At 45.6% G+C, this 25,118-nt stretch overlaps 2 protein-coding genes across 2 annotated transcripts; one reads left to right on the top strand and one right to left on the bottom strand.

Annotated features, from left to right (window-relative positions):
• The first annotated feature begins 4,737 nt into the window (after positions 1 to 4,737).
• LOC119296412 (mitogen-activated protein kinase kinase kinase 11-like) lies at positions 4,738 to 7,979 on the top strand. The gene is made up of 3 exons (XM_037574806.1): positions 4,738 to 5,686; positions 5,905 to 7,012; positions 7,540 to 7,979. Exons 1-3 carry the CDS (start codon positions 5,289 to 5,291, stop codon positions 7,822 to 7,824), a joined length of 1,791 nt encoding a protein of 596 aa, XP_037430703.1. The 5' UTR covers positions 4,738 to 5,288; the 3' UTR covers positions 7,825 to 7,979.
• Positions 7,980 to 10,183: 2,204 nt separating this feature from the next.
• Positions 10,184 to 14,625, bottom strand: LOC119296413 (NADH dehydrogenase [ubiquinone] 1 alpha subcomplex subunit 8-B-like). The gene is made up of 2 exons (XM_037574807.1): positions 14,295 to 14,625; positions 10,184 to 10,634 (listed from the first exon to the last, which is right to left on the bottom strand). Exons 1-2 carry the CDS (start codon positions 14,489 to 14,491, stop codon positions 10,499 to 10,501), a joined length of 333 nt encoding a protein of 110 aa, XP_037430704.1. The 5' UTR covers positions 14,492 to 14,625; the 3' UTR covers positions 10,184 to 10,498.
• Between the last annotated feature and the right edge of the window lie 10,493 nt (positions 14,626 to 25,118).

Raw genomic sequence — 25,118 nt, forward strand, 5'->3', positions numbered from 1 at the left:
GGTTTGGCTACGCCCGGTTCTGGGGCACGCTAGTGGATGATCTCTTTGGCAGCTAGGATACCAATATCAACATACTCCGTAAGTGTTTGCTCTGTTACAATGGAGGGAACCCAGTTGTAGGAGGTAACAGTATTGGTCATTTTTGGCCTAAAAAGGAAATAACGGCAAATGATAAGCCGCCCAATTCAGATGAAGAATTGTTACGAAAAGTTAAAAAGCATTTTAAGCCGGCAAGGTGTGGCCGGGTCTTGATAGCATTGATGAATATTGGCGGTTTAAAAAAGATTTAGATTTAAGCCGGCGTGCATCTGGCGGGTTACGGATTGCTACTTAAACCGCCGTGGAGGGCTAATGGTTATGAGCCTACGAGTAAAATTTTGCTAAGTGTTGAACAAACAGGTTTTACAGATCAGTTATGTTGCTTTGGATCTACAGCAGTTCAGAAAAAGAAAATAAATGGTGAACCTAAAGTTATAGAAGTGGAAGAATTCATGTGCTCGGATGGTATCTTATACACAGAAGGCGCTTCCTATGATTGAAAAGGGGTGCTAAAACTACTACCGCATGATTTCGGTACCATACTCATATCAAACTACACGATTTGGGAGAGAAAGATGAAGAACAGTGACGAACTTCGATGAACTAGGGCAAACCCTAATGGGATCTGACACAAGGGAGTCGGGGTACTTACTGATGCTGCTAAAACAGCGGAGGAGCGCAGCAATCTCTGGACGCGTTCAGGGTGATGCAGCGGCCGCAATTGATGACCCTTGAGATGGCAACGGCGGAGCTCAGGCAGTGTAGGAGCAGCACGAGAAGGAAGAAGACGCGAGGGCAGGGGTGGAAAGTGGAAAAGAGGACCCCCCCTACCCCTATTTGTAAGGAGATGGATAAATGGCATGCGCGGGAGTCGAGGAGATCGAAAAAAATGATTATGTGGCTATGTGGACGCCTCGATTTTTGGAAGGTCCCTTAAGATAAAAAAATCCATTGAGATATCATGGGCTTTGTGCGGAATTAATGCGCAATGATGTCATGGTAGGTTAACACAATTCTGAAATGTGACGTCATGGCGGGCTACAATGGAGTGGCAAGGAATTGAGAAGTGAAGATTCTTCTAAGACAAGTGATGAAGATTGATGTGAACAAGTTCAAATCAACCTGGGGCCTTATGTTGGGGATATAACTACTAGGTATGACCCGCCCAGGAGGGGCCGCGTCATGCTACGGGCGACCCAAGATGAAGAAGCCCAAGATGTGAAGATGGCGGTTCATAAAGCGAGCTTATTGAAGGCCCAAGACCCGAAGGCGACTTAGGCCCCAAAGGGATGAGCCGCCATATGTTTAGCTTGTTATGTAAGGCAAGTATTGTTAGAAACCGAGTTGGTCGCGTTGTGTGAGCCGGCCGGGACTCTATAAGCCGCCAGGCCTCAACCTATGTATATAAAGGTGAGACCGGCGGCGGGTTAACTCAAGAAACAACAGATCGAGACTAGGTCAAGCGTATTCGCTCCCTGGTAATCGAAACCCAAGCAATACAACCTAAAGCAGGAGTAGGCTTTTACCTCGTTGAGAGGGGCGGAACCTAGGTAAAAACTCTCTATGTCCTTTGTCCCATTTTAACCCCGTCAAGCTAACCCAGCGGCGATGGCTCCACACCTAAGTCCTATTTCTAGGGCATCTGCCATGTTAAGTCCACGACAGCGTCTGAGATAATCCGAAGTCCTCATACCTTTCCTCGCCAGCTTTTGCCTGGGAGGATCGCGAGATGACTAGGTGCCGAAGACCTGGTAGGGTGGCGTGCGCTAGGCGTGACCTGGACGCAGCCCCCCTGCCCAGCCCCCTCGCGCGGCTCTCCCGTGGGAAAGTTGGCGCGGTGAGGCCAGAGGTCGACCCCCGGGGCTCTCCTGAGGTTAGTGCAACCGCTAGGGTGCCCTCAGTTGTTTATCATCAGCACGGAGCATGACGCTTTCACTCTTGCATGGGCATAGCCGCTCCTCAACCGTGTGAGTATTTCAAAAGAAATATCACCACGTCTATTTCAAATTGTCCAACATAAGTGATACACCCCAGCCGGATTTGTACATTATGTTGCTTCCTCACCCTTCCGAGTTTATTTCCAAGCATATTTGAGATGCTCCACAACTAGCGTTTGGCACCATTCACAATGTTTTGGTCTCCTGTGTAATTGAAGTTGAAAAACTGCATGGACGTACAGTTCCTTGGTAGTGCAAATTTTGTGAGAAATTTCTTAAAGCATCTACAACGCCGCAAACATCCGGGCGGGCTGCTCGGTCACTGTCCAGACAAAAAAATGTCACCCAACCAAATGTCCCATATACGGCCCAAATGTCCGGACTGACCGGCAACCCCCATATACTACTCATATGTGGGGCAGATATGGGACATCCGGACGCGCCCGCCACGTCGGACCTGGCCCACTCAGGCCCACCCAATCCTAGGTGCATTCCACTCCACTCCAATCCTTTTCGGTCCACTCCCCTCCGCCCACAAGCTCCCGTTTGGCGATTTCCCGCCTTCTCCCGCATGGAGGGCAACAGATCCGAGTTCTACAGCTCCCGATCTGTTGACCCAGAGCTCGTCCCACGTGGCCCAGACGAGGAGATGGTCGTCCGCCTTGTGCTCCATGTCTCCCGGGAAGAGTCCGCCTGACGGCAACAGTCAGACTCCATTCAGCGCGAATCCATTGTGTCTGCCGACATGTCGCATGATTCAGCATGAAGCGTGTCACCGCTGACTCACTAGAGGCGGTGCAGTCCGTCTGGCGTCCAAACGTCGTGGCGGATGTGCAACCCTTCGTCGGCGCGCCGAGGCAGAGATGATTGGGCCTCGTCCGAGGCAAATATGGTGTGTCGTGCCTGCCATACGAGGCAGCGGCAGCCCTCGCGGCGGAGTCACACTCTCCGACGCTGCTTATGGTGCTCAGCAATCCCTGGCCTGCGGTGGACGTGGTCGGCTCCGACCACGACAGATCTATCATTGACCTCACATCCACCGTTGACGTTTGGCACGAGCTCCGACGAGGAAGAGTAGGGCATGGAGGACAACAGTGCCTAGAGTTCTTGAGCCGGTGCGCGCCCCATGTCCTGTTCTACCTCGTCGGCGGCCACACCAACACTCCGAGGGGCACAACCAGTCGTCGGGCGAGATCGACTTAAGATTAGGTTAACGTGCATATAATTGTATGGATTTGAGGATTCGTAATTGAGGTATCCGATAGTGGAAAGGATTTTTAGTGTGATGTCTGGTCACTGTTCATGGACGCGCCCGAACAAGTCTGCGGGAGTTTAGGGGCTGGAATTTGCGAGGTGTGGTTATAGATGCTCTTAGATCGTCTCATGTTCTTTTTAGGTGGTATTTCAATTTTTTAAAGAGAAAAATGTGCACCTTAACGGCTATGACCGTACTATATCTAAAAATATCCTGCCAACTGTAATTAACGTCTACCAGCAGTGGCCGGGAATCGTGTCCGAGCAGATGGTGATATAGCTAGCCAAACGGGCTGGGTTGGCACCGGCTCGTGACGAGCCAGGCCCAGCACGCTCTAATCGGGCCGTGCCTGAGCCTAAAGGCTGGGCACGCGGGCCAGCACGTCACGGCCCGTTTACCTTTTTAATTTAGTTTTTAATACATACATGGCATAAAGAACAACTCAATAGGCCAAAATCGGTCCAAAAAACACCATAGCGGGCTAGCGGGCCTGACGTGCTGCCTGGCCGGCCCACAGAGCTCCTGGAACGTGCCTGGGCTGGATGGGGCAACACGTGGGCTAGCAGAGCACGACCCGGCTAATTATTATGCGATGACGGGCCATGTCGTGGCAGGAACGATTACAACGGGCTGGGCCGTGTCGGGCCGGGCCGGTCCGTTTGGCCAGCTCACTAGGGATATAGCTTTCCATTAGCAGCAAGTTACATAGTAGATATTTCGCAAAAAAAAAGTTACATAGTAGATAATGCCCCCATTTGTATCCTCGGGGGAAAAAAGGTTGATAATGCCCTTGGTGACATGATTCCATCCCACGGCTCCCTACAGCGGCGAGCAGCACATAGTACCAGTCGTCAACCTCAAGCAACGCGACACTTGTAGCTGTGCACCCCAGCGAGCCTCGTCCTCGGCACTACAGAGAAGGATACATACGATGATATCCTGACCGAAACGTCTTGTTAAGTTTCTTCTATCGGCGAGAAATGGACGGGGAAGAAGAGTAAAGCTGGCTGGCGATCCCCGATATCTCTATCCATCAGACGAGGCAAATGGACAAGACAGACAGGCAGGCAGGCAGCAGCCGCAGCAAAAGGTCAAATATCACAGCAGCCGCTGCTGCACTGCAGAGAAGCCATCCTTTCTCGTGATACCATCAAGGTATAGCCAGCCAGGGGAGATGAAATGAAATGAAAGCAAGGTTTTTTTTACCACGTCTTGTCCGAAACTTGCATGCTCGCTGCAGATTATTTACCGCCGTCTGTCACTCTCGAGAATGCGCTTCTCCGTCCAAGCGTCTAGTGCTAGTGACTTGTATACAGATACAGTGTGTGAGACAAAAAGACGAGGCTCATACATACAAGGGCATTTGCAAGGAATCTCATCCTTAATTGGGTTTTCTGCGCCTGTCAAGCGCAGCAAAATCACATGAGCACACCAAACCCCCCTCCATAAATTAATCACGCTTCTACACCAGCCCCACCCTCTCCCCATGATGCATGTTCCTCCACCTCCACCTCTCTCTCCCTCCCTCCCTCCCTGTCATGGGCCAGAGCCCCTCTCTCTCTCTGCTCTGCTGCTACAAAAGACGGCATCATTTTTTTGCCTCCCTCTCCTGCTTGTCCGGCTCCTTTCTTCTCCTCCTACCCCATTCCGGCTGAGCCCAGAAGCTGGACACACACAGGAACAAATAGTCATGCAGAGAAGGAAGCATCACATCCCAAAATATCCCACAGGATAAACATCTCGAGATCCCCTCACAAATCCAGCAAGAACAGCATTCTCCAAGCTGCCCCTCTTGCTGCTGCTTCACCTACTCCTTTTGCAGTGTTTTCCTGCTACTAGCAGCAGCCTCCAGTCCAGCAGCACATCAAGAACCAAGAAATCCAGCGAAAGGGATTCCATCCTTTTGCGCCTATTCTCTCCCAATCTGCCACGCACAAGTTGCCGAGGCAAGAATCGCTCTTGCAAGATCTTGTTCTACTCCTCCAGCAATTTCGCTCGGCTGCCAATCTTGCGCCGGAGGTTGAGATTTAGAGGCGGAAGAAGCCGAGTCTCCAGCGATGGCGGCCGCGCTGGAGTGCTGGTCGGGCCGGCCGAGCACCGACGAGGAGTCCATGGTGGAGCAGGTTCTCATGAAGCCCCACGCTCGCTCGGACGGCTCGCTCCCCACCTGCGCTGACTCGGCCGGCGCGGGCGACCCGATTTCCGGGCCGGCGGCGCCCAAGAAGTGGCAGCGCCTGGGCCGCAACTTCGCCGGCGCCATCGCGGCATTCAAGAACACGCTGAACCTGGACAACGGCGGCGTCCCCCGCGACCCCTCGCCGCGCGCCGGCGGCGAGAAGCCGCCGCTCCTCCTCCGTGGCCTCGCGCAGCTCTACTCCCGCGGCGCCGCCGCCCAGCAGCTGCCGGAGAAGCTCGTTTCTGACCTCCGCCGCCACTTCGATGCTCTTCCCAACAGGTGAGCGACCATCTTCTCAAGTTCTGCAACAGTGGAAGGTGGCGGACATTCAAGCGGCCACATACCACTGTAAACTGCTTCCGTGTGTCTAATTTCTACATTATCTGCGACTTTTTATCTGGTTTGTTTAATCAGAGGTGCTAAATCAAGCACAAAATTTATTTATTTATTTGGATGTGCTGAATGGTTGCTGACAGTCAGAAATCTCGATTTTGCAGCTACGCGCAGGCAGGATTTGACATGAAAGATGTCCTCTTGCATGCCCGCCTTGTAGAGCAGGCGGCCGGTGAGGATCAGCCTGCACTGAGCATCGAGGAAGTTCATGGGAGCAATGGCAGACAAAGTGGTGCCGAGGGCACTGTATTTCAGCTCACTTTTGCCTGCAATGCCCCACTTTCATGGCAGTCAATGTCAGGCTCACTCGACAGCCCATTGTTCAGTTGCAAGAAGATCCAGATCTTCGAGAAGAGAGGATTGACACTTGGTGTTGTCCTGATAATTGTGCAATCCGGGAACGAGGAGCTCTTCAAGAGCCGTGTCGAGGCCGCGCTAAAATCTGCGACAAAGAAGCATCGGAAGAACAGTGGTGGCGGTGGCGGCGGTGTGAAGCTCCCCTTCGGGCTCTGCGGCTGCCAGGAAGAAGGATCACGCAACTTCGACGAGGAGTCCATGTTTGATCCCGAGGATGGTCAGGTTCTTGACAATGAGCCTGCACGCAGACCATACCTTCCCACTCCCCTACCACAATCATCAGTGTTCGTCTCAGTAGATGAGTGGCAGACCGTCCGATCCGGGGGCGAGGAGCTTGGCCGCTGGATTGTGAGCTCCGAGGAGATAGAATTTGTCGACTGGGTTGGCCAAAACTCGTTCAGGGGAGTCCATAGAGGAAGGAAGGTTTGGGTTAACAAGATGAGGGGTTGTAACATGGGAAGTGCTTACGATGTGGAGATCCGTCAGGACTTGCTGCAACTGATGAGCTGCGGCCAGAAGAACATCCTCCAGTTCCATGGCATCTGCTTCAATGAGAGCCATGGCCTCTGCATAGTGACTAGGATGATGGAAGGGGGCTCAGTTCATGACATCATTATGCAGAGAAACAAGAGGATGTCTCTCCGGGACACGATTAGGATTGCTCTTGATGTCGCCGACGGCTTGGCGTTCATGAACGGCTACGGCATTGCCTACCGTGATCTTAATGCACGAAGGATCCTACTAGACAGACAGGGAAATGCCTGCCTTGGGGATATGGGCATTGTTACCCCTTGTAATAATGCTGGCGAGGTTACTGAGTATGAGACATCTGGGTATCGCTGGCTAGCTCCGGAGGTTAGTTTTCTTGACTTGATTTAGTGTAAACTACTACTATTTCTGAAAGAAAGTTTAGTTCCAGCATGCTAGAAGTCCTTTGTGCTAGTTGCTCTGTTTTAACTGTAGCCACTATCTGGGATCTTCAAGTAACCTAGTAAAACATCGACATTAACGATGAAACATGTAATTTTTTTTACTTTTCATCCTGCAGGAGCACATAGAACTCTAGGACAAACCGTGTAGAACACTGCATCATCTTGCTTTCTATGAGCAGAACATAATAGAATTTCAAATACAAAATGTGGAAAGAAGTACTGCTTTGATCTGACCAACTGATGCTTTTATGCACTAAATCAGCCTGCCAATGCCAGTTAACACTGCCCTGTGTCCACTCAGTAGTCAGGAATCCATCCTTGTAACCCTGATAAACCAATTTTGTGCTGCTATTGTACTCTTTATCATCCTTGGACATTCTATTACACTTGAAGCTTATGTTATACTGAACTTGTCCTTACTGAGAAATTGCTTTGATGCTTTGTTTACAGATCATTGCTGGAGATCCAGAAAGCGTATCGGAGACCTGCATGAGCAATGTCTACAGCTACGGAATGGTTCTCTGGGAGATGGTGACCGGTGAGGAGGCCTACTCGACGTACTCGCCAGTGCAAGCGGCGGTGGGGATCGCGGCGTGCGGTCTGAGGCCGGAGATACCGAGGGACTGCCCTCCTTTCCTGAGGTCGCTGATGAGCCGGTGCTGGGACAATTGCCCTCTGAAGCGCCCTCAGTTCTCGGAGATCATATCCACCCTGCAAAAGCAGAGCATGAGATAGTTTTTTTTCCTTTTTCTTTCCTTTTTTTACCATTATAAATTATGCTATAGTAGTATATGTGCTATGTTTGGCTGAGTGCCCAGAGATGCAGGAGACTGCATGTGAGATGAGATGAAAAAAAAGTATAATATATGTGCAAAGGCTTGATATATTTATTTTGTTGCCTTTTCTTGCCCAATGCATGCATCTTGGATATGTTAGTAGGTCCCCACATGTTGAGTGAGTGAGATGAAAAATCAAGAGAGAGCATCAAAGATTTAGCAGACGGATCTATAGGACAAAGGACAGTTGTTTTTTAGCTTGCCCTCCCTATCCTATCATGCACAACGAACTAACTGCACAGTCCATGCAATGCTCTTGGGACACTTGGACGCAGGCTGCTCATCTACTATAAACAATGGTGGATCTCATCTGGTGGAGAGGTCAAGATGTGTTTAGAGGAGTAGAGCGATCCTTTTTTTTGTTTGACCCGTTCAAGGGTGTGGCTGGCTGGCTGGCTGGCACGCACACCTGGGCTGGGTTCAAATTTGACGAGTAAACAGCCATTGGATCGTTTCCACCCCACATCTGGCGATTAATCAGTGACCGGGCGTAATGCATGTGCGGTAGTTCTCCTCCAAAGTTCATGGCCGTCATTAGTTTCCAAGGAACAGCGCAAACCCTACGTACGTACTGTACGACTTTGTCATTCTTGTATGCGGCCAAATAAGATGATGATGCTGTCTCTTTTTCCTCTTGCTGAATGTTTTTTTTTTGTTTTTTTGCGGATAGTTGAATGTTGATCCTGCGTTGCATGTTACTTGGATTCCTTGGAATTCGGGCCGATAGAACTTTTTTTTTCTTTTCTCTTAATTTTTGCAAGAAAACTTTGGATCTAATAATTTTAATCATGACAGTACAACGAACACGTAAATAATAAAAAATATATCCAGATCCGTAAATCACCTAGCGACGAGTACAAGCACTAAATCGAGTTAAAGGCGTGCCGCCATCATCGCCCCTCCCACACCGGAACCGGGCAAAACTTATTGCTTTAGACAGTCGGGAATTCGTCGTGCTAAGGCCCCATGGAGCGCACGAGAACAATCACCACCGTTGTTGAAGAGTAGCGGAGATCGGAAGAATACAACTTAAAGACGCACGAACATAGACAAACTACTAACAGATCTAAGCAAATACATCAAAGATAGACATCATTTTTTTTAGAATGTTGGCAGGCCCACAGACACTGAGATAGACACTCGTGGATTGCAAGATTTGTGCATTCCAAACTGGCGTGGCAAGTTGCTCCATGCTCTCCTCCATTCGAGGGTGGTTTGCCCGGAAGGAGCGGAGCGGCTTCTCTTTGGCACGGTGCGGGGGCTCTTCTCTGCTCTGGCGCGCACGTATGCCATGAGGCCACCACCCACCACAGCCCCGACACGGCTTGCAGGGGCACCGCTGTGACTGACTGCTCACGCGGGCGCCGGAATTGCAGATGGCTCCCTCCCCGGATCGGCGCTGGAGCATCCGATGAGGCGGCTGCTTGTCCATCGCAGAAGTAATTACGTACTAGTAGGAGTACAAGTAAAATCAAATAACCATGGATGCCATCCATCCGTAAAACAGTAAATGCAGCAGTAAGTGCGAGCTGAACCTTTGTACAGCGACTCCATTGAACCGAGGCATGGGCACAACAGAGACAGCAGGAGTAGTAGTAGCAGCAGCAGCACTGCATCTGCATTCATCCATCCATCCATCCACTCAAGGCCGAGGCGTCCGGCCGGCCATAACCATGAAGCGTGCGACGCATGCACGCACGACGCAGTGGACTGGCGTGCCTCGGTTCGTGCCATTGCCATGAATCTTCTCTGCGGCCCGCGGATCGTCGGCACTGTCGCTCACGCGCCTCTCGCTGAGCGAGCCGCATTTACGCTTTCCCTGTGTGTCCTTGCCACGCCTCCTCCCGTGAGTTGGCTTGGCTTGGCGGTGGCATTCATCAGCCAGCGCCCCATGAATGAATGAACGAACAAACGAAATGAATGGCATGCTAGGATGGTACAGGCCGTAGATCTGAAACAATTCCGTAGCTGAGCTGCTACAGCCTACAGATAGATAGGCACGCAGGGGCAGAGAGCGCACGGGGCTATTGACAGTGACGGAACGGACGGACGCCATGAGGCTGAGGGCGCGAAACACAAGAATCAGCCGCCTCACAGCGGGTGCCTTTCAGGACAATGCTATTTCATCTTCCGCAATAACTGGGCATGAACCATGCAATCCAAACATGAAATGACCACTTGTATTCCTGCCAGCTGCTTCTCATTTCTACTACTCTACATGGATTTGATAGGGCCATCAATTCCTGTATTCCAAGAGGTAAAAGAAAAGGACATTATGTTGCGTCGTTAACCAAAGCCAAAGGAAGAATCATCATCATCAACAACAACAACTTAGGACTACAGCTGAGTCAAGTTTGGCATCCAACTCGAAAGTCAAAACAGAGATGTAATTGCTGAAGAAAGACGAGCGAATGGGATGAGCAGCTCAATGACGCGCTATTCACCCATACAAACAAAACTCTCTGGGTACAATAAACATGGTAGGGAGATCATCAACTTGGAGGGTTTGCCGGCTTTTCTCCTTATTTCTCAAGAGATCACTGGGGGTAAAACTCACTCTCAGGGGGGGCAGGCTACTCGGAAACAGGGCACGCACCCTCGAAAGCTTCCTGCTCCTTGCGGCAGAAGTCAAATTCATTCGTGTAGTAATACATGCACCCAGCATACGCATCCATCTCCTTGGGGCACTTTTGGTGAAGTTCTTTCAACCTGCAATCAGAAATGTGATCACAAAGTGTTACTTAACAGAATGAGAAAGTAGAGCAGGCAGATGAAGAAGACACAAAAGTGACTGACTTCATGGAAGCCACATTGCAGCTAGCAAAGTCTCAAAAATACACGGAAGATGATGAAATGGTCTGAAATCTATAGAGTCCAGAAATATCCTATTTTTAGAATTAACACACGAAATATGAACTTCTAATGATAATAGATCCTGCTAGCCTGCTACTCGAATTGGATGCCCCTATCAACCTTTTTGACATGTCCAAACACAATCACGGAAAACAAATACAGGCATAAAATCATCATGTACGCATTTTTGTTCTCCTTATGTATAGCACACACGCAATGCAACACCCAAGAGGCAAAACAACTTGAACATGGAGCACTACCTCACCAACTTAAAAACCAACCTATCATTATGCCATTGATTTTTGAAGTCCCGAACAAGCAAGTTTTCCACACAAAATGAGTAAAATAAAATGCAAATTCTTTTTCTAGAACACACGTCAAAATGCATGCCATTTTGCATTGAAAGCATCAAAATGACGTGAAGGACAAACCCGAAAACGCTACAAGCAACGAAAAAGCTATCTACAAAAACTAGCAGGCTTACGAAACAAACCAAAAGGAGGGAACCAGAAAGCTAAGAAAACTAGCAAGCAAAACATAACCAAGAACACAGAACTAAACAGAACAGAGCAGGATCTATTAGATGGTGTCTGGAGATGTAGCATGCATAATAATGTGAAAGTCTGAAATCACTGATCATTCTAATGTCAAGTCAGCCTAGCTTACATGGCACTGCTTAAGGTTCAGTTCAGGCAATGGCCCAAACCAAAAAAGTAAATTTTGCCTCCATTTATTCTCACCTAATCATTTCAATACTATATAAACAAAACAAATAGAAGTAACGGAAGTCAGAAAAGACAAGGATTATTCAATCCCACATTATGCTTGTCTACTAGGAGTCACATATGCATTACAATTGATTATTGAATAGATGTTATTGCCATCTTCATAACCATAGACTTGGGCAGGGAATTTTGCACTTCAACACTGGACGGAATAGAAACAACAGCACTAAGGCGGAAAGATAGAACCATATTTTTTTTATATCACGTATGAACTACCGAGATCAAACTGATCATAGGGTATTCTACAAGCAAATAAGCAAGAGATATTATCATCGATACTTCATAAAGTATTTCACCAAAAAACAGGGGTACTATGAGTTACAGGAGTGTATTGGGAGACAAAGTCTGTCGTTGCCAGGCAATGCAGCAGCGCATTGCACAGGAAGACAAAGACAAGAAGAAGTAAGCAGTTACACACTCATACAGGAGATTCCCAAAACATGATTCGTCCCAACATGTGCAGGTTCTACAGGAGAGCAGGTCTGTAGACTCTGTTCTCCTAACATTCAGCGCATGCCGGAGTAGGGACAGATTAGTGGAGAGAGCACAAAGTATAAAGAATGAGAGGCAAAAGGTGAGACGGTGGCTTTTCAAATTTAATCTGTCTGCATTCACCTCTCATTTTGCCTTTCTCTTATCTGTTCATGTATTGCCTCTACATGCGCTGGCATGCACCAACCCTGAGGACAGCAACCTCTCTGGAAGTGCTTTTTTCTAGACCCTGTAGAGTGGGGTGAATCAGGTTTCTAAAAAGCTCTCGGTAGAGTTCTCACTAATTCCCATCTTCATGCTCCACTACAATATCCCTAGTGCATTCGCTTTGTTTTTTTGTTGGTGACAACACCAGACCCTACTGCAACCAAAATTACAATACCCCTTTTAATTTGGGTCTAATACTTTCTTAGGCATCAACTATGATGTCTCTTGCTAGTAGTATTCTTGTGATTATGTCCGATCTTCTAGCACATGTCCATGAGATGACATATATGATGTGATCATACTATTGTTTAATGTTGCTCTTGTGCCTAGTGTCTATGCTGTGCAAGCCTCAATCACAGACTCACAGTTTTACAGAATAAAAAATGTGGCATGCGCCCTCCATGTACTCTCTACAAAAGGGCATTCCAGCCAATTGAGCGGTTCATAGATTCGCTACCACATGCTGGTATAGATGTGGCGGTTTAACATCTCTTGGCCTTCACTGAATGGGAGGAAACATTATCTTAACTGAAAACAGCAAACAGTATAACACTGACTGCTTAGTTCAACAAACCCAAGAGCAATATGACTTGTTTGCGTAGAACTTATAAAGTAGAGTAGTTCTTAAGAACCAGTGTCAGTGGATGTCTATTTAGTGCCTGTATACGGAATTGAACTGGATGTTGTTCGCCCCTTGTGTAACCAGAATATACCAACACACCCTCCGTTCACAAATAAAAGATGTTTTAACTTTTTTTTCTGAATCTGATGTATATATAGACACGTTTTAGTGTGTTTGTTCACTTGTCTCAGTCCATATGTAGTCCATACTGAAATGTCCAAAACATCTTATATTTGTGAACAGAGTATTTAATAGAAATGGACTGAAAATGTGAGATGGTCTAGGTCTCAAGATGATACCAAACGCAGCAGGTGTCACCTGGCAAAGGAAACAGGAGTCATCACCTATATTTTGGCTAGAACTAGATACTTGAGAATTCTACATACTTTATCAATTTGTTCCTCTTAGTCACCTTAGGAACTCTACTAGTTTGTCCGCTGAGGACTATTTGATTATAACTTTTCTGTTACTCATCTGAAAATGGGATACAGAAGACAACAGATTGCAATAGCAAACTTGCTCTGGCATATAAATAGATCAGAATCAATTATTATCTGTTAGACTGTCTCACAGGGTTAAAAATTCAGATAAACATTCGAAGTAGAACAACCAAAATTATACAGCTTCCATCTAAGTGCACGATCCAATGTGTGTGTGTTTGTGGCGGGGGGATTTTAGTGACACCTAATCTGATCAGAAAGGTAGCACTGCATGGTGTAAGCCCTACATAATCAGAAATTATATAGCAATTGCAAACAGCTTATCCGTAATAATTATGCGGTTTATCAGTCAAACAACAAACTCAATTCCCGTCTTCACCAGAGAATGTGGGACTTACTACTAAATTACTCATTACCCATGGTTGGGGCTGAGATTGGGTAGCAACGAACCCTAACCGTCACCACATATCCCAACCTTCGAATAAGCAGTGTAGCAGTGAACCCTGAACTCGGTACAAAGTACAGACCGATGACCAAATGGACATAACTATTACACCATAACTGTCACCAACTAGCTAATCCATGTACCACTACTCTTTAATCCCCTGCGTGACCGGATACGGTTAAATACAAACAAAATGATCATCGCCAACGATTTACAGTTGGCTGCTTGGCTCTCGTCTAGGCATAGGCTAAATACAGAGGCACAAAATCTGCTTACAAGCTCGTCGTCTAACACTAAATGGTAAAACAAGTTCAATATAGGACGCACTAGATATCACAAGTTCACAAAAGAGCAGCATTACGGCATACACACACAAACAAAATTTGGACGCACGTCAGCGACAGAGGATGCGCCTACCGGAATAAATTAATCAGTCGCTGGCAGCACGATCGAAGCAAGCATTTCAGGAATCCGAAATGAAATCAGGCACGAGGGGATGCGATAGGGCGACGGCGAGCGACTCACAGGTTGAAGACGCAGCGCGTGACCTGGCGACCCTTCTCGAGGCACTTCTCCGGGTTGGGGTCCTTCTTCTTGCAGTTGAGGAAGGCCACGTTCTCCGGCCGGCACCGCACCGCGATGTGCTTGGACGCCGCCATCAGCACCGACGACGTTGGGATCGGCTCGCCCGAGGCGTCCACCGGCGTGCTGCTCGCTGACATGGCTGCGGGCGTAGGGCCTCGACGGCTTCTGGGAGATTCTCGGCTTGGAGATCTGGGGGCGAGAGGGGCCAAGGGGGAGGAGAGGACCGGAGCAGATGGAGAGAGGCGAGATTGGGGGCCGGAGGCGGAGGTGCCTTCCTCAGTCAGTACCGTTCCTGGGCTTTGGAGTAGCTACGGGCCTTTTTGTTGGGTATAATCGTGACATTGGGCTAGGTTGCTTGGGCTTATCTCTATCTGTAGCCTAGTAAGAACAGGGCCCGCCCTTAGCTCTCATTTCTTTCCCTTTTAATAAAGTCTAAAGAAATGTAAGACTTTGCCCCCTCTCCCCATCTTCAAGAAAAATAAAAGGAGAAATAATACCCATTTTAATTTCCTTTTGACAGAACCCACTTTATGTCATTTTTTGGGGGGGAAAACTTCCGATCTACTCCCTCCATTTCTAAATATAAGGTGCGTAAGTTTTTTCAAAAGTCAAACTTACGTAACTTTGACCAAATTTGTAGAAAAATATATCAATGTAAATTATATCAAATCGGTATCATCAGATTCATCTTGAAATGTATATTCATATTTTGTTTATTTAATATAACGTAGATGTTGATACTTTTTGCTATAAACATGGTCAAACTTAAAGAAGTTTGACTTTTCAAAAAACTTATACACTTTATCAAATATTATGGCACTACAAAGAACATCAAAAGTAACAATAATTACATCTGTCCGTAGACGACCTAGCGATGACTATAAGCAAAACGAGCCGAAGGCGGGCTGACTTCATCACCCCTTTTTCACCGAAGCCGGACAAAACCTTGTTTTAGTAGGCAGACAGGAAGCCGTTGATAAAAAAAATTGTAGACCGAAAGGATCCAACCTATAGACACACAAACACATATGAACGAAGATCGGATCAAAGAAGATCCACCGAGGACAAACATGATGGCTCGAGAATGATCCATTAAACTTAACGATTGGTTCTAGTCTAACGGCCATAATTGTGTAGACAACCACGTTGTGGCAACGAGGAAACAGGACCATAGAGTGGAACTAATCTCGTGAGGAGGAGTTCCACAACCTTAGCCGAACAAATAAATCAAATACTATATTTGTGATACAAGGTAAATGGTATTGCCATGGCACTTGGCACACCTGATGTATTACCATGAACCTAACTCTCTTAGTGCCTAACTTCTCTATTGTAGGAAAAACACCTTTACTTTCAATTTTATTTATGTTCCTTACTTTTCAGGTGTTATCATTCTCGCCGCCACAAGCTCATCCTTATTTACTACTCCCTTCGTCCCAAAATTCTTGTCTTAGATTTGTCCAGACATGGATGTATCTAAAACTAAAACGTAACTAGATACATCCGCATTTAGACAAATTTAAGACAAGAATTTTGGGAGGGAGGGAGTACTCTGGTTCATTTGCCTCTTGCGACGGAAGCAACATATCCAGAATCACAAGTAGCTACCTTGTATAAGAACTGTGACAACTTATGTGTGGCAGAAAACGCTGCTTATAAATACTCACTTCCGCTCTTTGTTGGGATGATTACTAATTGGGATACTTAGGTGAAAGTGCTACACCACCCTGTTTGGCTTGCAGGCTATCAAAACACCAATTGAATCCCACAAGATCCGCCAGAGACACACTTCCACACGTCCTTCGACGCATCTTGAGGCGGGGGATAGACGAGGAGAACCTTATTCCATCTTTAGGGAGCAACCACCACCTCACCTTCCTAAGGAGAACACAAACCTGAACAAACTCTGGAAATGAAGTATGAGGCCTCCCATCGGCAAAGGTCTGGATCCGTCGTATCCCTATAGTCCTAAGGCCATAGAAGACGACGTAATCGGCAGTGGCGCCGGCTGGAGGTGAGGAAACCCTAGTCGACTTGGAGGCGCTCGCGGGGAAGGACGAGAAGAAGAATGCATGTCATTTTATTTTACATGTGCCCTTGAGGGCCATCCATGGGCCTGTGCAAGCGGTGTGCCCGCACAAGGCTCCCATTTTGGGCCGAACTTTTGTGCATGCACCTTTCTTGGGCCTTGTTAGCTTGGTCGTTTGGAGGTTGGTGCTTCCTAAATCGGGCCCTACTGGTCTGTTCGTTGGTGCTCCTAGTTTTGGGCCTCATCGTTAAGAAAATATAAATCATGAATGCTCAAAAAAGTGTTGGCTTCTCACTCGCAGTGGCTCACTATTTATCTTTGGCCCTAAACTCGATCGATCAAAGGACCTAGATACTCTAAGGTTGTAGTCGTTTCTCTTTCCAAACTAACCAGTCACGATTCTGCTAATTGGCGGCTCGACGGCTTAGCGAATCGCTTCAGGCACCGCACAGATCCACGATATCGGACATACCCCATAACATTTGCCAAGCAGTGACGACCCACGGGTATAGAGGATATGATAGTCTTCGAGGGAAGTATTTCAACCCAAAATTATTGATTCGACACAAGAAGAGCCAAAGAATATTTATAAGCCTTAGCAATTGCGACAACATATTAGTAGCAAGGTAATATGATAGCAGTGGTAGAAATAGCAAGAAGTTTGTAGAATAGTAGCAGAATAAAGGAGTAGTTGTTGTAACGAAAATAATAGCAGTAAACGCGTAGGCATGGAGTACGGGACGGGGTTGCTCGTACGAGATTCAATATGCAACGGTCATAACCTAGAGCAATAACATACTAGTTCCAATTCATCAATCATATGTAGGCGTGGATTCCATAAATAGTTATACACGCTTGCAATAAGAACTTGCATAATATTTTTTGTCCTATCCTCGCGTGGTAGCAGAGTCCTAATGAAAATTAAGGGTAATTAAGACACTTCTTTTAATAGAGAACTGGAATAAAGCATTAACACATAGCAAATACATGTAATCCTCAAGTTAAAATCACCTGTCGATATCCAAGGTATTGCCACCTTGGGGTCTAGGGTTCAGAGTAATAATATGTGCATACAACTTACAAATATCAAGAACACAAATATATTCATGAAAACAAAGAGGGTTAAGATATGGAATCATGGCACCCAGGCCCTAGTGACAAATATTAAACATAGCAAAGTCATAGCAACATCAATCTAGAACATAGTGGATGCTAGGGATCAAGCCCTAACAATTTGACAATGATTACATAAAAATCTCATCCAATCCCATCTACCTCCACATGCATATAGAAAATTACTCACACATGGATGTGAGCATCATGAAATTGTTGATGGGGAGGGGTTGGTGATGATGGCAACGACGAATCCCTCTCCCCAGAGCCAAAAACGGACTCCAGACCGGGGCCCCTGAAGAATAGAAGGTGGCGGCGGCTCCGTATCGTAAAATGCAATGGTAATGTTCGTTGTATTTTTGGGATATATGGGAATTTACAGCGCTGGAATCAAGTCAAGGTGGTGGCCAGGGGCCCCACACAGCGACCACCGCGTATGGCGCCCTAGTGGTCCCCCTCAGGTACTTCTTCGCTCCACAATTCATTATTCATTCAAAAATAGTTCTTTAAAATTCCCATCCAATTTTTGAGCAATTTTATTTCTGCACAAATACAACACCATGACAGTTATGCTGTAAACAACGCTAGTCCGGTTTAGTTTCATCCATATCATGCAAATTAAAAGGCCAAAATAAGAGCAAAAATGTTTAGAAAAGTAGATACATTGAAGACACATCAGGCAACTGATACGTCTCCAACGTATCTATAATTTTTGGTTGTCTCATGCGGTTATATTATCATTCTTGGATGTTTTAGACTCATTTTATAGCAACTCTTTATCATTTTTTGGGACTAACCTATTGACATAATGCCCAGTGCCAGTTTGAAAGATTGTGGATGTCGCCTAAAGGGAGTGTGAATAGCGCTTTTAAAATAATTATGGTTTAGGCTTGAACAAATGCAGAATAAACCTAGCGGTTAATTTGTCAAGTACAAAACCTACAACAACTAGGCTCACCTATGTGCACCAACAACTTATGCTAAGCAAGATAAACTACAAGGTGATAGCAAAGATATATGACAAGAAACAATATGGCTATCATAAAGTAAAGTGCATAAGTAAAGGGCTCGGGTAAGAGATAATCGAGGCACGCGGAGACAACAATGTATCCCAAAGTTCACACCCTTGCGGATGCTAATCTTTGTTTGGAGCGGTGTGGAGACACAATGCTCCCCAAGAAGCCACTAGGGCCACCGTAATCTCCTCACACCCTCGCACAATGCAAGATGCCGTGATCCACTAAGGGACCCTTGAGGGCGGTCACCGAACCCGTACAAATGGCAGCCCTTGGGGTCGGTCACCGAACCCGTACACTTTGGCAACCCTTGGGGGCGGTCACCGGTACCCGTCAAATTTCTCGGGGCGATCTCCACAACTTAATTGGAGGCCCCGACGCTTGCCCGGAGCTTTACACCATAATGATTGAGCTCCGAACAACACCAATCGTCTAGGGCGCCAAGGCACCCAAGAGGAACAAGCTCTAGGGTGCCCAAACACCCAAGAGTAATAAGCTTCTCAAACTTCACTTCCACGTATCACCGTGGAGAACTCAAACCGATGCACCAAATGCAATGGCAAGAGCACACAAAATGCCCAAGTCCTTCTCTCCCAAATCCCACCAAAGCAACTAATACTAGGGAGGAAAATGAGAGGAAGAACGAAAGAACAACATGAAGAACTCCAAGATCTAGATCCAAGGGGTTCCCCTCACTTAGAGGAGAAAGTGATCGGTGGAAATGTGGATCTAGATCTCCTCTCTCTTTTCCCTCAAGAACTAGCAAGAATCATTGAAGGGATTGAGATTTAGCAAGCTCGAAGAAGGACAACAATGGGGGAAGAACACGAGCTAAAGAGATAAGGTTCATTGGAGAAGAAGACCCCCTTTTATAGGTGGGGAAAAATCCAACCGTTATGCTCACAGCCCGCACAGAGCGGTACTACCGCTCGACTTCACGGTACTACCGCAAGGGGTAGCGGTACTACTGCTTGCGAGCGGTACTAAAAAAATACATCCGTGCCTACCACCGCTTGACTTGTGACGAGTTTTTGATCCGGAGCGATACTACCGCTGTAGTAGCCACGGTAAAACCGCTCTGGAGCGGTACTAAAAAATTACATCCGCTCTTGTCCGCGATAGTACCGCTGCAACCTTTTCAGAACACCAAAACTGCCACAACTTCTGCAAACGGACTCCGAATTCAACGAAACCAAGTTTGTTGGAAAGCTAGCGACAAGGGCTAACACAATCATGATAGAACTAACAATAAGAAGGAAATTAGAAAAGGCCCAAGAGAAAATGGTGAGAACCCTTCCTCAAAAAAGACCGGTAAAACCTCCAACACTGAAAACGCGATAGAAGAAGCATATGAAATCGGTTTTCGATGTACTAGAGCTTGTCATGAAGATAACCACAAGCTCTAAAACCTCAATAGAAAATACAAATTAGAATCAAGAAAGATGATGCAAGGATTCAATGGTTTGAGCTCTCGACAAACGATACGATCGCGCTACTCACTTGAGAGCCCCCCTTGATAGTACGGCTATCGATCCTATAACCTGGTCTCCAAACTATCACCATCAGACCGGTAAAATATAAAACCTATCAAGGGCAAACCTTTGCCTTGCATGAAGTCCACTTGAGCTAGATGATGACGATCTTGACTCGCTCAAGTTGGACCACCTTTCTTGATTGCGTTGGGTCGATGAAGACTAGATGATTACTCCCCCATACTCCACTATGGGTGAGCCACTCTTTGGCACATCTTCACAAGTCCATTGACACCAAAATGGATGGCAAGCATCAAGCACTTGATCTCTTCGTGATGCTCCACTTGAACTTGCGCACGGCAATCTTGATGACGATCACCACTTGATGTCATCCTCTCTATTGGTTGAGTGATATCTTCCTCTTGACGCAAGCCCATGAACACGTACCTACCCCACATAGAACTCTCACATAGACCATGGGTTAGTACACAAAGCACAATGGACAATGCTTAGCATACCATGGGATCACTTGTTCCCTCTTGGTACATCTTCTACGCTTTGTGAGTTGATCAACTTGATTCGCTCTTGACTTAGTCTTGATCAACCTTGAATCTTTCCAACTCTCTTCATTTGGAAGATGCCTTGAAGGTAAACATGAATGATCACACGATCTTCTTTTTTAAGACATGCTTGCAATAATCTCAAAACTCACATATCCAATCTTTGGATAATTCCTTAATAGCACCTTGGTCAACTCATAAACTCCTTGAAACCAACACATGGACTTCAAGAAGAGCATATGGACAAATCCTTCAAATATAACTCAATGCAACCATTAGTCCATAGAGAGTGTCATCAATTACCAAAACCACGCATGGGGGCACCGCATGTCCTTTCAATCTCCCCTATTTTGGTAATTGATGACAATCACTTTCAAGAGAGTTTATATAATAGGTATTTATGCATCACCATGCAATGCAAAAACCAATAGTGCATGCGTATGAGATGCAAATGCTAAGGAACAAAACCAAAGCAAGAAGAGATAACTCTCTGAACTTCTCCACAAAACTCTCTGAAACTTCTCCCCCGTTGGCATCGATTGCCAAAATGGGCGAAAATCTAAGAAGGCCAATATAAATTGTGGTCCTCCATTAATTGTGTATTTCTCAACAAGAGCGTGGAATGCAATACACATATCCAAAGGTAATTACTTGGAGGAACACAAACTATATTGAGGCACAAAGATTGTTAAAAGAATGATATGCCACAAAGACATAACAAAGAGAGACACAAGCAATCAAGCAGTCAAAATATACCAATTGAAGCAAGCAATCAAAGGATATCAATTGAACCAACTAGACCAAGGATCCTATGAGCCATAAGAATAAATAATATTATGATATTAGCAGAGGAGTGTTCTAAAGAAACTAGAGAAGCTCCCCATGATTTGTGCACAAATAAGACTATTTGTATTGGATACAAAGTGCACAAAATAGGATCATAGCTCCCCCAAAATCAATAGAAACTCACAACCAGTGCAAGTGAGCATATAGGAAACAAAGGCTAGCACTTGCAACAAGCACATGGTTGAGCAACATGTAAAAGAGGCAACTTAAAAATAGGCTCAACCAAAATGACGTGTGTGAGTCATGACAAAGCACTTGAGAAGACTAACATAAGGATGAGCATAAAGCATCAACATAGTCTTGGGTAAATGAGATACACGGTGCATGACATGTCATCCCCACACACATCCAACAAGCAAATGGGTTCACAAGCTCACTAAAATGTGAGTTAACAACAAGGCTTGCGACAACCCATGGTGAAGATAGAAGATGAAAGCCTTATCAAGACGAGGGATACCAATTAAGATGGCAAAAGCCTCGTAAAGACAAGCATGAGGAAAATAATCTTCACCACACAAGAGTGCATCAAGATGCAACAAGATATGACCTGCACTCAAGGCAAAAGCTTTCACGGAGCCACCAAAGAAAAATTATAAGAAAGACAAGGTGGACGTGAAAGAAAGGATATCATCTGGAGATGTAATTTCTCTCAAGTGTATAATGTTCTAGATGAAATCATGATGATATATATCTACAAAGAAGGATGTACACCCGAAATAGTTACAACAAGAAGGAACAAGATATCCAAAAGGAAGTCATAAATATACCAATAAGATATTTGCTTGAAAGCATAGCACATGGATAGATATTATCTTATAGTATATAAATGAGCTTCAACCAAACGAACATCAAAGACATCACAATTATCAACAAGAGATCATTGTTGAGATGCTTTGAGAAGGGAAACAAGTATCACAAGAACTAATCAAGAAATTCATGCCATGATGCAACCTACACAAGGTTGAATGTAAGAGATGTATGCATGAGTAGATACTTGTTACCGAGATAGCATTGGAAGGATGTAGTAGGTACCAATTAAAGGTAGATAGTAGTTCATTGCTCATCCTAGCTTGACTCCAATAAGCACATGGTGAAAACACCTTCCTTGTGAGTGAGCCGAGCATCCAATGCATCTCCAATTGTTCCTAGAACAACACAAGCAAACACAATGGTACCCAACCTCATTGGGACCAAAGAGTTAGAGAACCAACAATACATAGGACAAACTCCACGTAAATATGTGCATATAGATATGAAAATGACTTTCATGCACATCTCATCCAATTTGTGACTTGGTGGAGTTTCCCCTATATATTGGGTCAAAGAAAGAAAGCATGCCAAAGAAACTACATGAAGTTAATATGCATGCTCAAGACTTTCAAGAACCGATACCAATTGACAAACAAATACCAAGTGAAGAAAATATACCAAATGAATAAATCATTACTTGGAGGATGTCCATAACAGATACATCAAGGAATGATATATCCATTGGTACACACTAAATTATAGATGTCAAACTCCCAAAGAGAGGATGGTTCCAAACAAACCAAGCTCTCGACAAAGTTTCATGATGACACAAAGTACCAAAAAGAAAATGACTTGCCTTCCACCAACACATGCTTGAAAAGGATCACAAGATGAGCGTTTTATAGAAAATAGGATAGCTCCCCCAAGACTAGTGCATTGTAGAAAATTTGCATTTGAATACAAAATGCACAAGGTGGGATCACCACTTTCACTATATCTAGAAAACACTAAACAAGATCAAGAAATTAACAAGATCCACAAGTGATATGGAAGACAAAGGGAGTTAACACAAACCTTGGCAAGAGATAAGGCAAATAAAAGCAAAATCCAATATAAAGATGATCAATAATTTCTACCACACATGTGAGTACCAATTGTCAAAAGACAAGAAGTATTTGGAAATAATTCCCGGTGGTAGATAGCAAGGTTATCCAACATCATCTTCACACCAAACACACAAGCAAATTTGCAACTTGTAGAGCTAACATGTCACCTAGGAACAAGATAATTTACAATATCAGTTCTAGGTGACAATATCTCAAATATACACATTTTCTAGGCTAGTAATATACACGTAGCATATTACTCCATGATAATCCCCAAGTGCAGGGAATCATCGTAGCAATTTCCAAAGGTGGAAGTGATAAGTATGGAGTGCCGAACCCACAAGGAGCTAAAGGTAAAAGCAATATTCTCTCAAGTCCTATCTGCCACTGATACGACTCTACGTACACCGAACGTTTGCTTCCAACTAGATACAAGAAATAAAACTACGTTGTGAGTATGAAGAGGATAACTTTGCATGATATCGGAGAGCTAAAATATAAAAGTAGGTTATGTTATCATAAACTTATAATATATTACTAAATATTATAAATAGCGAGTGTGGAATAATGATGGGTCGGTGTGCGGAATTATCCTAGGCAATTGTTAACAAGATCGGTGGTCGTCATTGCAATTTCATATGAGGGAGAGGCATAAGCTAACATACTTTCTCTTCTTGGATCATATGCACTTATGATTGGAATTCTAGCAAGCATCCGCAACTACTAAAGATCATTAAGGTAAAACCCAACCATAGCATTAAAGTATCAAGTCCCCTTTATCCCATACGCCACAACCCCCTTACTCGGGTGTATGCTTGTATCACTCAAGCAACCCACTATAAGCGAATCATGAACGTATTGCAACACCCTACAGTGGGAATCCCTCACGCTTGCGCGACACGGAGAGCACAATAGGACATCACCAAAACAAAACATACAACTCGTACCAATCTAGATCATCAATCAACCCAAAGACAAAAGATATCTAATCAAAACATCATAGCATGGCAACACATCATTGGATCATAATATGTGGCATAAAGCACCATGTTCAAGTAGGGATTGCAGCAGGGTGTGGGAGAGTGGACCGCGTAAAAGAGATGAGGATGGTGATGATGATGGTGATGTTGGTGAAGACGGTCACCGCGGCGATCATTCCCCTCTCGATGGCACTCCGGCGCCACCGAGGGAGAGGAGGAGAGGTCCTCCCCCTTGTGCTTCCTCCTTCATGGCCTCCCCTGGATGGGGAGAGGTTCTCCCTCCGGTCCTTGGCCTTCATGGCGATGATGGCCCCTCCTGAATCCTCCTCCGTGGCCTCCGGTGATGATGGCCCCCTTCGGCAGGGTGCTAGAGAGGGCCTAGATTGATTTCTCGTGGCTACAGAGGCTTCTGGCGGCGAAACTTCTGATCTAGGTTATTTTCTGGAGGTTTCTGTATTTATAGGAATTTTTGGCGTCGGTCTCACGTCAAGGGGGTCTCCGAATCGTCCACGAGATAGGGGCCCACGCCTAGAGGGGGTGGGCACGCCCCCCACCCTAGTGGACAGCCTGAGACTCTTCTGGCCCAACTCTTTTACTCCAAGGGCTTCTTTTGGTCCATAAAAAATCATCAAAAATTGGCACGTCAATTGGACTCCATTTGGTATTCCTTTTCTGTAAAACTCAAAAACAAGGAAAAAACAGAAACTGGCACTGGGCTCTAGGTTAATAGGTTAGTCCCAAAAATCATATAAAATAGCATATAAATGCATATAAAACATCTACGATGGATAATATAATAGTATGAATACTTCATAAATTATAGATACATTGGAGACGTATCACTCCCCCATAATGCGATACAATTGAAGATAAACAAGAGGCATATAAAATA

This window comes from Triticum dicoccoides, chromosome 4B, assembly GCF_002162155.2.
Source record: "Triticum dicoccoides isolate Atlit2015 ecotype Zavitan chromosome 4B, WEW_v2.0, whole genome shotgun sequence".
NCBI classification, from domain to species: domain Eukaryota; kingdom Viridiplantae; phylum Streptophyta; class Magnoliopsida; order Poales; family Poaceae; genus Triticum; species Triticum dicoccoides.

Bases quoted from the DNA above. Each gene is read 5' to 3' on its own strand.
- LOC119296413 (XM_037574807.1), bottom strand. From the start codon at position 14,491: ATGTCAGCGAGCAGCACGCCGGTGGACGCCTCGGGCGAGCCGATCCCA. The intron at 10,635-14,294 runs GTGAGTCGCTCG...TTCTGATTGCAG, and splicing joins ACGCGCTGCGTCTTCAACCT to GTTGAAAGAACTTCACCAAA.
- LOC119296412 (XM_037574806.1), top strand. From the start codon at position 5,289: ATGGCGGCCGCGCTGGAGTGCTGGTCGGGCCGGCCGAGCACCGACGAG. The intron at 5,687-5,904 runs GTGAGCGACCAT...TCGATTTTGCAG, and splicing joins TTCGATGCTCTTCCCAACAG to CTACGCGCAGGCAGGATTTG. The intron at 7,013-7,539 runs GTTAGTTTTCTT...CTTTGTTTACAG, and splicing joins ATCGCTGGCTAGCTCCGGAG to ATCATTGCTGGAGATCCAGA.